This window comes from Saimiri boliviensis, chromosome 1 (assembly GCF_048565385.1).
Source record: "Saimiri boliviensis isolate mSaiBol1 chromosome 1, mSaiBol1.pri, whole genome shotgun sequence".
Taxonomy (NCBI): domain Eukaryota; kingdom Metazoa; phylum Chordata; class Mammalia; order Primates; family Cebidae; genus Saimiri; species Saimiri boliviensis.
The window spans coordinates 103,035,118-103,052,161 of record NC_133449.1 but is presented as its reverse complement, the minus strand read 5'-3'; the positions used below and the strand labels follow the sequence as shown (position 1 = coordinate 103,052,161).

The following is a 17,044-nucleotide window of genomic DNA, read 5'->3' as shown; positions in this document are numbered from 1 at the left end:
AGGGGTCAGAAGGAGAAGGACATGGGTGGGGATGGCAGTTAGAGGGGCCTGGCTGCATCTATAGCCCAGAGGCTGCCACCTGGGTGCACTCCAGGTCTCGGCCTGATCCCCAGTGGCCCTGAAGCTGGCCTGTGCCATGGGGTAGAGGCAGCCCCTGACCATCCAGCCTGGCTCCTGTAGCTGGGTGCTGCCCAGGCTGGAGAAGGCTAGAGACTGCTGGCTCCTGACCACCAGCTTACTGTCCCTACCATGCCGCCTCTTGGGTGGTTGGCACCTGTGGAGGCTGGCAGCCTCAGTTCTGATTCCCAGACAGGAGGAAACGGGGAAACAGGGTAAGAGGCCCTTTGAGTTTCTGGCCTCATCATCGGAAGAGGCCAGCATTGCCCTGGGTCATTCCACACCTGGCCCTTTGTGGGGACCAGCTGGGGCTGGGAGAGGATGGTCCCATCTTCAGGAAGCTCCTGGAAGGATGGGCTGCCTGGTGGCAGGTGCTTCTGGGCCAGGGCTGGGTGGCAGGGAGGGCAGAGGCCAGGGGATGTGTGCTGGACACTGAGGGCGCCGGGTCCTCTCTGCCACCTCCCTGATCTTCCCAGCACAGCTGTGCTTGGTGCCCCTGCAATCAGAGCAGAGGTAGGGGTTGGCGGTCCGAGTCAGCCCAGGCAGCCCCGCCCTCCCTGCCCCCTCTACTCAGAGGCCGAAGCTTTGTCTTTCAATCAATATCAAGTGCACAGGAGACAAATTTGGGAGCAAAGAATCCCAAGTAGTCTATACATCACAGTAATGACCGTTCAGATTAAATCAGTTGCTGTAATAGAATCAATTCAGCTGAAGCCGCCGGTCTCCGTTTCATCCCTACTCCAGCCACTGGTGGGAGAGAGGCTGATCTGAGGTTCCTGCGATGACCTCTCCAGGCCTGGCCTACAGGCTGGGAAGACAGGCTGGGCCGCCCAGGGCTCCGGAGCCACCAGACATTCCTGCTGTCCTCTTTCTTCTCCAGACAGAGTGGACTTAGACCAGAGGAGGCCCAGAAAGACACCTGTACCCAGGACGGTTCAAAAACCATCAGACAGATCAGGAGGCTCACCCAGAGCCAGGATTCCAGGCTAAGCAGCTACGCCTGAGGTAGGACTGGAGGCTAGGCTGTGGCCCCAAGTCCCGGAGCAGCTGGGCGGTGTCCAGGGCATTGGCGTCCGGTGGGAGGCCCTACTGAGCACTCAGGGTGTCCGAGGCTGGGCCCCTGGCTCCCTGCAGAGGCCCTCGCTCTTCCGGCCTCCGATCCTGGCTTGCTCTCTGAATGCTGGGCCAGATGCGCACCTGTTCTGGAGCCGGTGCCTCTCTCCTTCTTTTTTTTTCTGAGATGCAGTCTCACTCTGTTGCCCAGGCTGGAGTGCAGTGGCGAGATCTCGGCTCACTGCAGCCTCTGCTCCCTGGACTCTCCCTCAGCCTCCTGAGTAGCTGGGATTAAAGGGACACACCACCATGCCATGCTAATTTTTTTCCAATTTTTAGTAGAGATGGGGTTTTGCCATGTTGGCCAGGCTGGTTTCAAACTCCTGACCTCATGATCTGCCTGCCTGGGCCCCCTAAAGTGCTGGGATTACAGGTATGAGCCACCGTGGCCGGCCAAGTACAGATGTTTCCTAACACACACACTGGGAGAGCTCATCACACAGTCATGGACTCAGCAACTAAAAAGTATTATTTATTAAAATGAAGTCCCTTGAGCCAAGAAGTTGGAAAATGTTAGTAAATTTAACTAGTGACTAAGAAACAAAACCTAGTAAACAAAACGAAATGAACTTGAGACTCGACGGGCCCTCCCAAGATGGTGGGAGGGCTCCGAAGGGGCCTGGAGGATGTCACAGCCTGTTGTGGCCTTGGGAGATGCGTGGAGTGAAAAGCTATAAACTTGGTTGAAAAAAAAAAAAATCCTGCAGATTTTATAGCATTTTAAAATGTTGGCCTGGCGCGGTGGCTCACGCCTGTAATCCCAACACTTCGGGTGGCCGAGGTGGGCGGATCACAAGGTCAAGAGTTCAAGACCAGCCTGTCCAAAATGGTGAAACCCCGTCTTTACTAAAAATACAAAAATAAAATAAAATAAAATAAAAAACTAGCTGGGTGTGGTGTCGCATGCCTGTAGTCCCAAGTACTCGGGAGGCTGAGGCAGGAGAATTGCTGGAGCCCAGGAAACGGAAGTTGCAGTGAGCCGAGATCACGCCACTGCACTACAGCCTGGGCGACAGATCGAGACTCCGTCTGAAAAAAAAAAGTTAAAGGTTAGCTGGGCACGGCAGTGGCACGTGTGTGTGGTCCCAGCTACTTTACAGGCTGAGACGGGAGGATCACTTGGGCCCAGGAGTTCCAGACCAGCCTGGGTAACTGTAGAAAATAAAAATAAAAAGTTCCTCTTCAAAGTTTTCCTCTTAGTTCATTATAAATAATAGCTTTTTAAGAAGTTAATTTACTCTAGACCCTTTGCTAATACTCCCGAATAGTTGTTAGTCATAACAAAGAAATGTGTATCCAGTGTTCTCAGTTCTTAACCTAGTATTTGCCCTGACCTGCTTGAGATCATAGCTATGTCCCTTCCTTATGTGGAAGCAGTTTTGCCTCTCTAAGCATCTGTCAAGTGACTCCTTCTTTTCCTTTGTTCTCCGCTGCCTTTACCTGCTTAGGAAAGTCTTAGGTTGTTAGCCAAGCGGGTGCAGCCTCAACTGTGAGGTCCAGCTCCAGCCAGTGGAAGCAGCACACAGCAGCAGGCTCCATGTGTTAGATCTAAGTGGCCTGCCTCCTTTGTCCCGTGTACTCTTGTGGCAAACGCGGTTGACTGTACCCTTTCTGCAGAAAGCAAAGCTGCCTTGCTGTGAGAAATTTATATTCGGGTGCTACTTCTTTTGCAGCAATGAAAATTTACATATAACAGCAACAAACCCAGGCTCTGTTGCTACAAATTAAAAAACAAAAATTAGCTGGGGCGTGGTGGTAACATGCTTGTTGTCCCAGCTACTCAGAAGGCTGAGGCAGGAGGCTCACTTGAGCCCAGGAGTTCAAGGCTGCAGTGAGCTATGATTGCACCACTGCACTCCGGCCTGGGTGACAGAGAAAGCCCCTGTCTCCAAAAAAAAAAAAAAAAAAAAAAAAGTCAGCCCTGGTGGTGCCTGAGACCAGGAAACCAGCGAGGGGGATCCACCTTCTGCAGCAGGAGAGCTCAGGGCCCTGGAGAGCAGGGAGAGGAGGGGATGCCCACAGGAGTTCCTGAAGTCAGCGGTGGCAGGACAGGTGAGAAAATACAAAGAACGCCTGCAGCTGAGATGCCCCACGCATCTGAGAGGAGAGCACAGACTCCATCGAGTCCCCGGACAGCAGAGGGACGAGGCGACTGTGGGTCAGCAGGTCTGAAAGCCAGGGCGGGATGCATGCAGGCCATCAAAACTGTCTCAGAAGTAGACACCTTGAGTAAACCTCAGCCCTAAGGAAACTGAATCGGCAATCAGACACCCCACTTCCTCCACAAAGAGGCCTCGGGCCCTGTGGTCTTAGACGCCAATTTATGCACCCTTCAAAATCCTGAATAAAATGTGGGTCCTGCATCCACACCCCCGGCAGGAAGTGTGTTGGAATTTAGCTTTTACAGCGTTGTAAAGTCACGTGGTCCACAGGGCTCTGAGACCCCTGAGCTGAGCCTCTGCTGGCTCCTGCTGGGCCCTTGAGGCTGCTCTGATCTTGCTGTGGCTGTCACCAGATGCTGAGGCCTGGGGCAGCTACACCTGGAGGGTGGCTCTGAGGCCAGATCTGTTTATGGACACGTGTGTCTGTGCGTGTTTATTTGTGTGTGCAGGGGACAGTCCATTCAGCTGGCACGGGGTGTCATCTTTTTTCCAGCTAAGAGGCGGCTGTTTCCCATTGGAGTGGGAGCGCCGGGCATGCGGCTGATGCAGTAAAGACTCCACATGCTGCTGGCGTTGCTGCTGTCTTAATGGGCTTGGCTGTGAGGCTGGGGAGGGCTGGCAGGTGGAAATGAAGGAGATTGATGACTCTGTGACCTGCAGCCATTCTGGGATAACTGAATGGTTGTGAGTGACCAGACTGCCAATGGGGGACGTGTCCTGTGAGCTGATGACAAGGGGCTGCCTCGGTGGGCACTGGCTCATGCTCCAGAGAGGACCAGGGCTGTGGCTAGGGCCACCATAGGTGAAGGATGCCGGATGTGCCCCCACCCGGCACCCCGAGCCTGAGCCTGGGCCACCCAACAGCGCTCCCACGTGGACACACGGGGAGTCCGTCTCACTCCTCTGTGACGCGGCTGCGTGTGGGATGTGCTGGACACATGCTTGCTGATGTGGACTCACATGCCCCTGTGCCCCAGGGAATGAAGCTAGGAAGGGCGCTCCCTCGCAGACACACAGCAGGGCAGCAGGGGACCATCCGGCCCAGATGGTCAGGGTCTGGCTGGTGGATCCTGGGGCCCTGCACCCACCCTGGGCTCTGGAGGCCCTGGAAGCACAGTGGGTTTTGAAGATGCGCTCGCTGGCCTGTAGGCACCAAGCTCCACCCATCCCAACCGGGACAGCCCTGGGGAGCCCGCTGGTCAGGGACCCAGGGCAAGACGAGGACCCCCTGCTGAGCCGGCAGCCTGCCCTGGGAGCTGGGCTAGGAACTTTCTGAAACGTGACTTCCACCGGACCCTCTCATGCCCTTGCACAAGCGCCCCTTGTTACTGTGTCACGGACGAGGACACAGGCCCTGAGTGGCCGAGGGACCCGTCGGGGGCAGGGCTGGCGCTGGGTGTCCCACTTTAAAGACTTGCCGCAGCTTGGGACCCACGGAGGGAAGGTGAGGGGACGAAGGGCAGAGCTGGGCTCTGGGGCAAGGCCAGTAGCAGCGCCAGGCTCCTGGACACGGCAGATGGCCCCAGGGAACCAGCCCTGCCCTGACTGGCCATGCCGCAGGAGCTCAGGGTCTCCATCCAGTGAGACTGCGGACCAGGTGGCTGCTGTCCAAGGCCACGGGACACCCTCCTTGAGACTCCCAGGGTGAGGCTTGGCTCCTGATGACCGAGTGGCCTCCGCAGGGTGCTCCCTCTGCATCCCACCGCCTCTCCAGATCTGCCTGGCTCAATGCACGTCCATCCTGGGCCCTCCTGGCCTTACCTGGCCGAGCCGTGGCTGTGCCCGCCTGCCTGGACCTCTCTCTCCTGACGGTGCATTCTGCAGACAGCAGCATCAGCGCTGTGTGGAAGAGCTGCGGCCCAGCACCCACAGCACGTGCCATGTCTGTAAGCTGCACCCAGTCCAGCCTGGTGGCTCCTTGTGTGAGCCGGAGCTTACAGCCAGTGCCACCAGAGGGGACAACCTGGGGCTTTGACCCCAAGCCCATGATTCCCACCGTCGCCCTCAACTCACCTGCCTCAGCTGCTCGTGTGCAAAGCTGGCTGAGGGCCACCTTCAGCAGGTGCGAGAACCCTGGGAAGGCACCTGCAGGGGCGTCTGGGCCGAGTGGGCACCTTGAGTGTGCAGGCCTGCGTGCTGCGTGTGGGGAACGGCAGCAGTGCCCTCCCCCCACCCTCAGGCCCGGGACCCACCCCTTCCCTGCACCTGTGTTCGGCACCTGTGGGTTTCCTGCTCAGCAAGAGGCAGATGGGCCCCACACTGCTACCGTGCATGTCCATCCCGTGGCAACAGCGTGACTCCAAGCCTTTTTCCGGCTGTGCTGGCAGCTGGCAGGGAACGCCGTGGCCGCTGTGGGTGACGGATCATGGGGTGCAGCTGCAGATGCTCATTCTCCAGTGATCTCGTCCCTCTTGCGGCTGCTCACTGCGGCAGAGGCACGTGGGGCGTGATCGTTCATACCCATTTGGTGAGCTGCTCCTCTGCCATGTCGACGTCTTCCATGTGTCAACACAGGGTCCACTTTACTCTCCCAGGCAGAAGGCTGCACTGACCTGCTCTGCAGCCAGGGAGGAAGGACAGAATTGACGCTCAGGGCCCATGAAGCCAGGCTCTGGGCCTTTGGGGAGTGAGAGTCTGGTCTGGCTCAGGAAGGTTCTGGAAGGGTCACTGAGAGCAGCCACAACAGTGCACAAGCACCTCGAAATGAGAGGAGCCTGAGTGACTCCCACCCTAATCAGAGGCACCGAGTGTGGGAAGCTGGGGTCTGAGTGCAGCTGCCCCCAGCGAGCAGTGACCACTGGCCTGGCAGAGCACGGCCTGAAGATGGCGAGGAGGGAGGGAGAGAGGGAGGGTCCAGTGTGCACACAGGTCCCGTGTGCACGTGTGTATATATGCAGGCCTGTGTGCAACACATACATATGTGTGGTGTATGCAGGTTAGACACAGATACATGTGGGGTATGCAGGTGTGAGATATACATACATGTGGTCCACGCCCACCTGCACAGATCTGTTACTTAGTGGCCAGCAACAAGCTGCTATTCTGTGCAAGAACCTCCTCCCAGCAAATGAGGCCAGAAGCTTTGATGTGAGGGTCCGGGAGCTGTGGCTCCTCCGGGCCGGTGGTGCCCACAGTGCTTGCCTCGACACCCACTGCCATGCTCCCTGCTGTGCCTGGCACTGCTCCCGACCCTGGTGCCACAGAAGAGAGTCTGGGTGGCAGAGGGCGTGGGTGTCACAGTCCCCATGAACAGGAGTTGAAGGGAACAAAGCCCCCCTTCCTCAGTCAGTGCTAGAAGGGTCCCGAGAGAGCAGCAGCCTCAGTTCAGAGTGGGAAAACTGAGGCGGAGCAGGCTCAGGCCGTGCTAGGCCTGGACACCTGGGAGGACAGTGGCCCCGAGGGCCACTGTTGGGTGGGAACATGGGCCCAGCTTAGCACTCCGGAGCTGCCAGGCCTGGCTGCCCTGCAGGATCTCTGGGCCTCAGTGGACCTGCCAGCCTAACGCCTGGGCTGCTGGCCCTGGCCCTATCTGTTTAACAAATGGAGGAGGCAGGAGCTGAGCCCATGTCTCCCCTCCGGGGAAGGCGCAGGCTGAGGGAAGGCAAAGGGTGGCAGGGGCTTCACCTGGCCCCTGGTGAGGACAGGCCGAAAGGACAGGATGGCAGCTCCCACAGGCTGTGCGTGGGAAGTTCCTGGCAGCAGCAGGCATGGTGCCACATCTTCAGGAGTCCCGCCACCCCCTGGGCGAAGCTGGACCACCAGCCTCAGAGCAGTTCCTGACAGTAACCCCATGTCCGGCTGGGGTCAGAGCTGGCTGACTTTTCAGATTCAAGCCAGTCTCCCAGAAGGTCAAAGGCGCCCAGTATGCAGAGGGGGCTGCCCAGCCAGGAGCAGGGTGTGTGGGGTGGGCGCTGCCAGCCATGGGGGGCTGTGGTATCTCGAGGGGCTCAGTCACGGTGACTTAGCTAACGGGGCTCCACCTGTGTCTCCAGAGGCCAGGTCAGCACCAGAGGCCAAGACGGGGAATAAACGGGCCTTTAATGGGCTGGGGAGGAGAGGGCGAGTTCCCTCCAGGAGGGGCTTGGTCCCGGCTGGCAGAGTGGAGGGGAACTGGGGGCCTGGCTGGGCACTGGTGGGCTGTGCACGGACACTGACCAGCCTGGTACAGGGAAGGCTGGAGAGTCACTCGTGACTTCAGGACACAGCATTCCTCTGTGTGTCCTTGGAGCACCACATTCTAAGGCCAGTCAGCGAGCTCCAGGCTCTCTGCAGTTTGCGGTACTGGCAGCAGAAAGTTTGCCTGGTTGAGAGTGTATGATATACACTGTGGCATCTGTAGTTTGTGGCACTGTAAAAATCTTGCTATGTGAAATCTGACCTTCCGAACAGAAGGCATTTGCTTAGCTACTAGCAAGGCCTGGACCCCGCCATCTGGACTGCGGTCTCTGGCTGCCATTCCCTGGGGTCCAGGCCTCTGGCAGGTGGGCGGGCCCCCTTCCCCTGACTGTTCCGGGGTCGGCCATGGGGATGGCACAAGGCCACGTGGAGAGGCAGGAGCTCAGGTGTTGTGGGGCTGCGGTGGGGGTGCACACCCCTCCTGGAAGCAGGGCTGGATGCTGCTCTGTGGGCTCACACGAGCTTGGTGGCAACATGCTGAAGTGAGCAGGGGCCCCAGGCCATGCCTGCCTGTCCCCGAGGCTCATGAGCCTGAGATGGGGCTGGCCACCTGCACGGCACACTCGTTTATGGCCACCCTTTCAGACGTGCATTCTGAGGGCAGAACGTTCTGGGTAAGTTGAGGCTAGACACTGCTGGGCTGTTGTGGGAAATGTGAAAAAGTTCCTTTTTAAAGTTACCTTTCTTGTTAAAGACTAAGTGTGCTAATAACTTTATTAAGCCCTGTCCTATGTAGCTGTCAGATATGCCGTGCTTATAGGCACGTAATACATTCTGTGTCCTGCTACTTTAACTGAGATATCTGTGCTGGACGTGCTCACAGGCATGTCCCAGCTCTCCACTGCTTTTACCTGTTCGGACAAGTTGTAAGTTGTTAGCCAATGGGGTTTTAGTTTAGATTGTGAGGTCTGGCTCCAGCCAACAGAGATCAGACACAGCAGCAAGGACGACCCTACATGCGTGAGGGATAAATTTTTCTGTTTTCCTTTGTTCTTTGTACTCTTGTGGCAAGATGGCTAGCGAGGGTCCCTTCCTGCAGTCCAGGAGGTAAAAACTGCATTGTTGAAAAATCCTTCGTCTCAGTGCTGATTTTTCTTTTTGGCACCAAGCATCTATTTCCAACATCTACTTCCAACAGCTGTGAATGCTACTTCCCAGAGGCTGTTCTCCTGAAAATTGTTCAAAAACGTCTGGATTCTCCATGGTCCCCGTGCATCTGAATTGACCCCGCTAAGTACATGCGACGTGGGTTGCACCCAACATTCACAACACACCTTCCTGAGGTTTTGGCGATCGTTCAAGCCTGTGGGAAAGGCCGGTGAGCTGCAGACATGAGATCGGGGGTGATGGGGCAGGTGGAGCTCTGGGTGGAGATGATGATGGGAGGGAGGCTCATGGGCTGAGGAGGGGCTGGTGCGAAGACCTGGACAGTCCCTGTGCTGGGGGGCGAGGTGGGGTCCCGGCAGAGCAGTTCCAGGGCTGTCCATCTGCGCACTTCTGGTGGCACGTGCCGGCGGACACACAGGACTGTGCAGGGTGGCAGGTGTCCCCACAGTGGGAGCTGCTCTCCTCAGATGCCCAAGACCCGCGGGACAGGGCTGGCTCTGGGAGGTTTGTGAACCCTCAGCTCCTCCCAGGAGGCGCCCCCGGGCGCTGCCCAGACCTCCTAGGTGGGCTGGGAGACACTGGCTCTGGGGAGGCACAGGCATGTGCAGTTGTGTGTCGTGTGCAGGTGCAGGCAGGGCAGACGGCATTGGACAGGGGATTCTTTCCTCCAGTGGATTCTTTCTTTCTTTTTGGGGGGACACCTGGGGGACCTTCCTGGGACCTGCCCTGGAGAGCCCAGCAGCCACAGGGCACTGTGGGGTGGGAGGTGCCTGAGCGTATGGGGCTCGCCGCGAAGTCGGTGGTGACCAGGCAGAGCTGACACTGGGGACAGGGACAGTTTCCTTAAACAGCGACAATTGGCCCGAGGCTGGGGGCCTCACTAAGTGATTTCATCCAAAGAGTTGATTCTGTGTGCCGTGATTTGCGGGGTTGAGGTTTGAGGGAGGCCAGGTCTCTGTCCAGACCCCACGGTGCTCGGCATGAAGGGGGTGTCTGCCGATCCCTGCCAGACCTCCGGTCCGAGTGCCCAGCCCCTGGCACCTGGGTCATGAGGGGTAGAAGCGCCTGATGAGCGCCTTCTTGTCAATCTTGCCCATCTGGTTCCGTGGGATCTCCTCCACCAGCACGAGATCCGAGGGCACCGCGTAAGGGGCCAGGACGTCTCTGCAGAGACGAGCACAGCCTGAGGCATGTGGCCCTGACACTGCCCAGTGGCAGGAACTCAGGCGCCCTGGGACCCTGCACCTGGCCAGGCACCATGGCCATCCTGAGTCCAGGCATGTGTACTGGGTGACCACAGCTGTCTCCGCCCCAGCAGCCTAGGGATGGTGACTGCAGGAGGTGGCAGCATGCTGCCATCACTGCTATCACAGAAGCCACGGTGAGTGCAGGCCTTGGGCGAGGTCACCCCTAAGGACAGGGCTGCACACAGTGGCCTGCAGGGCAGAGGGCCCCCACACCAGGCCAGGCTTTCCAAGACCCCGCACTGCAGCTGGAACACCCCTTGTAATCCTATGGCCAGTAACGCTTCCAGAGAGACATCTGGAAGGGGTGGGGACGGGTGAGCAGGCTGGGGAGTGGATGGGCAGGGGCAGGGGCATTTGAGATGGGAAAAGGCCACATGGTTCTGCACACACCAGCCCGCATGGCAGGAGGCCTCACAGACCCTGCACAGCACGGACGGCCCCTGAGACTTGACACCTCCACTCAGGGTCCCCTTTCCTCACAGCCAAAACTCGGTAGGTGGGGCCGAGGGCAGTGGGCAGGAACGCAGGGCTGGGATCAGAAGCTGAGGCTGTGTGGTACTTGGGGCTCCTCCCTTCACCGTTAAAGAAGGAAGGAAAGGCCGGGCACGGCGGCTCACGCCTGTCATCCCAGCACTGTGGGAGGCCGAGGTGGATGGATCACCTGAGGTCAGGAGCTCAAGACCAGCCTGGCAACATGGTGAGACCCCGTCTTAACTAAAAATACAAAAATTAGCCAGGCATGGGGGCACATGCCTGTAATCCCAGCTACTTGGGAGGCTGAGGCAGGAGAATCACTTGAACTCAAGAGGCAGAGGTCTCAGTAAGCCGAGATTGCGCCACTGCACTCCAGCCTGGGCGACTAGAAAAAAAAAGGAGGGCAGGAAATAAATGAGATGAACCCCCTGAAGGCAGGTGGTGGTGTGGCTGCTGCCCACCAGGGGTGCCATGAAGGCACTGGCTGCAGCCAAGGCACAGGATGGGCTGGCGCAGGGCGTGCAGGCTGCTCTGAGCCGTGTCAGAAAGCAAATCCGACTGTTGACTGTTCAGGTTACCGTTCCTTGGAAAAGTCCAGAAACCAAGTGTCATGTTTTCTTGACGCATTTCATGGAGAAAGCATTGTCTGCCGTCCAGAAATGGCCAAAGACTCAGCACGGGCCCCCTGCCTACCTGCCCTGCCAGAACGCCTCTCAGGATGGAGGAGAGTCGGCCCAGCGTAGCCCCTCACTCCCCAGGGGCAGCTGGCTTCGACCTCAGTGCTGCTGTCAACCTTGACCTCCACATTTTTCTTTTTTTCTCTTTTCTTTCTAAGGATCTCACTGTTGCCTGGGCCAGAGTGCAGTGGTGCAGTCACAGCTCACCGAAGCCCTGACCTCCTGGGCTCAAAGAATCCTCCTGCTGCGGCCTCCCAAAGTGCTACAGGCACGTGTCACCATGCCCACCTCCAACTTCCCTACATATTTCACAGTTGTATAAAACTATTAGAGATTATTTACATGGAGGTGTAATTCACACACAGCTGTCCAATGCAGTGTGGTGAGGGATGTACAGTTTTTTTTTTTTTTTTTTTTTTTTTTTGAGACAGAGTCTTGCTCTGTTGCCAGGCTGGAGAGCAGTGGTGTGATCTCGCTCACTGCAACCTCCGCCTCCTGGGTTCAAGCAATTCTCTTGCCTCAGCCTCCGGAGCAGCTGGGATTACAGGTGCCCGCCACCATGACCAGCTAATTTTTTATTTTTAGTAGAGACGGGGTTTCTCCATGTTGGCCAAGCTGGTCTCGAACTCCTGACCTCAGGTGATCCACCTGCCTCGGCCTTTCACAGTGCTGGGATTACAGGCGGGAACCACAGGCCGGCCTGTGTAGGAATTTCTGAAGTTTTACTGAAGCAACTGCCCCATCAAAGTGGCACCAGGCTGAAAGTTAACACGGCCAGGACCCCAGAGGCCCATGCCTGCCCGAGCCTCCCCAGCCTCCGTGTGTAACCAGTGTCTTGACCTCTAACAGCGGACAGACTCTGGTTGAACGAGACTGGGGGGCGGTAGGAAGGGCAGACACCGCTTCCTGGTCAAAAAAAGAAAGCGCCAGCAGCTCCCTACTGAGCAGGACGTCACCTGGTGGCTTTTTATAGACGCGCTCCTCAGGTTCAGGGATTTTCCTTCTCCTGGTTTGCTAAGAGTTTTTGCTACAAAAGGGTTTTGAGATTTGCAAATGCTTTTTCTGTATCTACTGAAATACAGGTTTTCTTCTTCGTTCTGTAAGTACGGTGAATTACACGAACCGAGTCTTGAATATGAAAGTGACCCTCCATCCCTGCTGCCTGATCATGTGCCGTCTGTGTGCGCGTTAATCGGATGCCATCTGCTGATGTTTCCTTAGGGATTCTATGTGTGCCCATCGGGAACCCTGCCCTATTGTTTCCTCATCCGGCTTTGATTTCAGGACAGCGATGGTCCCGTGAGGGGAGTTAGGAAGTGCTCCTCTCTGCTCTGTTTCGTCAGAGACTTACTTTGTTGGGTCTGGTTTTATTTTTTGCCCTAAAGGTTTGATGGAATTGAGCAGTGGAGCCTTTGGGACCATGTATTTGCTTTACGGTACTTTAAATGGAAGACTCCAGGTTCACAGATCTGCGACTCCTTTCAATCTGAAAGGAGACCCAAGATCTGTCCTTTCTTTTATGGCGAATGGAAAAGCATTGCAGTCTCAGCCTGAGCTGGGCACAGCGAACGGGGGTTAGGACTGCAGGCGGGGGCTGCTGTCACCTGAGCACAGCAAGTGGCCTGGACAGTGAAGGCCTGGCTCCAGGGCTCCTGCAGGACTGGCAAGTCCTGGGCTGTGACCGCATGATGGGTGGCCTTCCCAGCCTGGTCCTGCCCCTCACAGGTGGCTTCTCTCCAGCAGGCCCTCAGGTGCCCAGCCCACAGCCTCCTGCCTCAGGGTCTCCTCACACCCACTGTCACTGTCCACACAATGCTGCGTGAGGGGCCTGACTCCAAAGATGCACAGAGCAGGGGCGGACGGCCTGGTGTCCCCAGGCAGGGGGCGGCCCTGAGGACAGCCAAGGGCTGAGGAGCATCAGGATTTTAGTTCCTGCACACTTGGACCCTGAAACTCTCCAGCGCAGCTCTGAGCACAAGACACCTACCTTTTCTTTTCGACAAGGTGTCTGTTTAATGAAAGAAGCTGCCAAGGTGGAGCGGGAGTGCTCCAGCTGTGCCCTGCACACCTGGCCTCTGTGCTCCCTGCTGCCTATGGAGCGGGAGTGCTCCAGCTGTGCTGCGTACCCCCGGCCTCTGTGCTTCCTGCTCCCTGTGGAGCAGGAGTGCTCCAACTGTGCTCTGCACACCCGGCCCCTGTGCTCCCTGTTTCCTGTGGAGCAGGAGTGCTCCAACTGTGCGCTGCACACCCGGCCTCTGTGCTCCCTGTTTCCTGTGAAGCGGGAGTGCTCCAGCTGTGCTCTGTACCCCCGGCCTCTGTGCTGTTTCCTGTGGAGCGGGAGTGCTCCAGCTGTGCTCTGCACACCTGGCCTCTGTGCTCCCTGTTTCCTGTGGAGCGGGAGTGCTCCAGCTGTGCCCTGCACCCCTGGCCTCTGTGCTCCCTGCGGAGCGGGAGTGCTCCAGCTGTGCCCTGCATCCCCGGCCTCTGTGCTGCCTGATGAGCAGGGGTTCCTGCTCTTTGTGGAGTCACAGCTGACCAGCCAAAACTCCCCTCAGTGCTCAGGAGAAGGCGAGTCAGGGTGGAGGCAGAAAGGGTGTGAACAGAGAGGGGGCAGAGCAGAGACCAATGTCTGTTCTGAAGGAATCTGCCATAGGTGAGCTCTTCCTCCTGCTCCACCACGTGGGACGTGCTGGCCTCCCTGACACCTTTCACCGTGAGGGACGTCTCCCGAGGCCTTCCCAGCCATGCTTCCTTACAGCCGGAGGAACTGGGAGCCGATTCAACCTCTTTTCTTATAAATTACTGCCTCAGAGAGCTCTTTACGACAGCAGCAGGAGGCAGGCAAATGCCCAGATGGACAGGGTGGACCCACTGAAACCGATCTTCAAGCCAAACACAGCCTGGAGCCTGCAGCCCAGAGCAAGAACTTCTACTCCTGTTTGCCACTCGGGACTGTTTCTTTCTGAATAATGCTTTTTAACCAACCAAATGTCCTTTTCCAATATCACCTACAGCCTGCCCCTCCCCATTCTGTGCCCCAAAAAAACCCTGGACCCAGCCACACCCAACTCTGTGGGGCCAATCACCCTCACATCCTCTCTCTCTGCTGAGAACTCGGTAAAATTCATCGCTCAGGAAGATTCTTATCCACCCTCCTCACCCATCAAACTGTCAGTGTAACCTCATACTTCTTGGACCCAGGACAAGAGCTTGGAACCGTTGAATGAGGCAAGAGCTAGGGCAGCCCTCACCCCCGGACCACCGAGACCCCACGGATGCCCCTGCCCGCCCCGCCCAGCCCTACCTGGCCCACTCTTTGAGCTCCCTGTGGGACAGTGAGTGTCCTTCTCCAACAGTCACCACAGCAATGACCCGCTGGCCCCATGTCATATCCGGAACTCCAATAACAGCCACATCTGCAGATAGAGGAACAGTATGGGGACATGGGAACGCCTCCATGGCACTCACAGGCTGAAGTGTACCTGGATGCACAGGGAGTGCTCAGTCTGGCTGCAGCCCTGAAGCCCGTCCTGGTGCCGGCTGGCCCTGCGGGGAGGGGAGTGCGGCGGGCTCCCCGCGGTGGATCTGGTGCTGGGCATGCGCAGGGCAGCCTTCCCACCCCTGGCTCTCCGCACGCTCCCTACTGCCCTCCCACAGGGGCGCCATGCAGAGGCGAGCTGCGCCCGACCAGGCCTGGGAGCCCCGGTGGTATGTGGGCGGCTGCTCCAACACTGAGCAGGCTGTGCCCCAGCAGCCCTGTGTGCCCCGGCCAGGGCAGGGAGCAGAAGCAAGCACCACAGGGACCCCTGCCTCATCCGCGATCCTCAAACGCAGACGTGGAAAGGCAGCACCTGTGGTCTAGCCCAGCCTCCCCGGTGCAAATCTGGCCACGCACCTGTGATGCTGGGGTGAGCCAGCAGGTGGCGCTCCACTTCCAGGGCGCTGACCTTGTAGCCTCCGGTCTTGATGTCCACTGAGGTCCGGCCTCGGATCCAGTACTGGCCGTCCTTAAACACCACGGTGTCCCCTGAGGAAAGGGGGCTCTGGTTACCCCCCATGGCAACCGCAACACAGAAGCAGCCATGCCAGGTAAGCCCACATTCCTGAAGGTCACGATGTGCATCCCAAGGTGGGACTGTGCCCACGGCATGGGGTCTGCCCTTCCCCACCCTCGGCCGTGTGTGCCCCCTCCAGGGGCAGGTCAGCAGTGGGCCCAGAGCCTGCCTGAGCCAGGAGGTGGCAGTAGCACTGCTGGGCTGTGGGCTGCAGACACCCTGCATTAGTAAGTATGCTCAGCCCGTTTCCATCACAGCTGTCGGTAACCACCGGTCACGGGTGGGATGTGTGGCCTTTTCGAAGCACCAAGCACAGGATCTGATGCTTTGACTCTTGCTCAGGATGGGCATCAGGGTGTGTGGGGTGAGCCTCGCTCAGGACGGGCATCAGGGTGTGTCTGGTGACCCTCGCTGAGGACGGGCGCCAGGGTGTGGCGGAGTGAGCCTCGCTCAGGACGGGCATTAGGGTGTGTGGGGTGACCCTCGCACAGGACGGGCATCAGGGTGTGCCGGGTGACCCTCGCTCAGGACAGGCGCCAGGGTGTGCTGGGCCTCCTGGCTGTGCTGCCGCTGCTGCTGTAAGGCCCCAGATGGCCTCTCTCAACAGCAGCACACAGGGGCCACCCCTCGTGCAAGCAGGCTCTGGGGGAGGGGTTGAGGCCCACCAGGGCCTCTTGCTGTTTCTCTCAGGCCCACAAAAGAATCCAGGTCAAATATTCAGTAAAACAGGTAAACCAGACACCTCCCAACACCCCACCCTGCTGATGTCCAGCAGTGACTGCCCAGCTCCTTTCGATGGGAGGCCCACACCGAGGCCCACAGAAGGGGGCTGGTGCCAAGGAGGACAGGCCTTTCCTGGTGCCCGGCACCTCTGCTGGTGCCCACCTCCTGCCTGCTGCACCTGACCACGCTGCTCCTAGAACAGTGGCTGGGCTGCCCCACACTTTCTTCCTCAGGCAAAGCCATGGCCTCTGCTCGTCCAGGGGGAAGCTCCTGGAGCCTCCTGCTGGGAACTGACCTTCCCTGCTGCTTGCTTTCTCAAGTAGCTCAACACAGACGGCACAAGCCACCAAGGGTGGGGAGCCGGGACAGCGGCTGCAGCCTCGGAGCCCGCACTCCCGGCCCAAAGCTGTCTCACGGCGCATAGGCACAAGGTGCGTGTGCCTGTGAGTGTGCATGTGCAGGCCTGGGAGGGCACGGGACACGTGACTGTGAGCGTGCGCAGGCACACGTGTGTGCCTGAGGCCGTGGGAGCACGCGGTGCGTGTGAGAGCGCGGCGCTGAGGCCTCACCCGTCTGCTCGCACACACCCTGCAATCCACACGGGTTGTTAGCTGCAATAAATCATAAATACTTCATTATACATCATGCTGTTAGACGCAGAAAGGCCTCATCCATCACCTTGCCACTCCTCGAGACCCACGGTGCGCTCCTGAATCTATTAAGCAAGATGGATAGGTGTGCCCCGGTGGGCTTCAGGCTCATTTATGGAGTGGAGCGCTGGGCATTCAGGCAGGACCCTCCCCAGCTCTGGAACTCTGTGCTGACAGGAAGCAGAAGAAGTGAAAGTCTCCCCACCAGGAGGTGAGCACGCTGTGGCCCTGGGGTAGCCTGGCTGGCTGGCTGGCTGACTGGAAAGGGGCATGCAGGGAGGGCTGTGAGCAGGCGTGGACAAAGCTTGTCCCAAGTCCCGTGGGACCCACTGTGGTTTGTGCTCCCGCTGTGCAGCCTGGCTCCATGTGTCCCCTCTGGACTAGAGAGCCACTGGTCTTCCAACAGCATCTCTTAATTGCATGGAGCCACCCCATCCAGGCTGCTCCTGCTCACAGCTGCTGACACCTGGGACGCTGCCGGGTGCGCAGGGCTCCCCATGCAGCTTCTGACACAGGTCCCCACTGGCCTGCACCACCCAGAGA

The 17,044-nt window shown here is 58.3% G+C and overlaps 1 protein-coding gene across 12 annotated transcripts in view; it reads right to left on the bottom strand.

The window, feature by feature from the left end:
• Positions 1 to 1,689: 1,689 nt before the first annotated feature.
• The window catches only part of LOC120367596 (malonate--CoA ligase ACSF3, mitochondrial), a 67,717-nt gene continuing 52,362 nt past the window's right edge, over positions 1,690 to 17,044 (bottom strand). For 4 of the 12 annotated variants that reach the window (XM_039478932.2, XM_039478908.2, XM_074401457.1 and 1 more), the window contains 4 exons: positions 14,969 to 15,100; positions 14,378 to 14,489; positions 8,420 to 9,839; positions 1,690 to 5,949 (listed from right to left, as the gene is read on the bottom strand). In XM_039478932.2, the coding sequence (XP_039334866.2) occupies positions 9,722 to 9,839; positions 14,378 to 14,489; positions 14,969 to 15,100 (362 nt within the window). In that variant the 3' untranslated portion in view covers positions 1,690 to 5,949; positions 8,420 to 9,721. Of the gene's footprint in view, positions 5,950 to 8,419; positions 9,840 to 14,377; positions 14,490 to 14,968; positions 15,101 to 17,044 lie in introns of those variants that run through there. The other 8 variants (XM_074401476.1, XM_074401486.1, XM_074401428.1 and 5 more) reach the window with 7 other exon arrangements.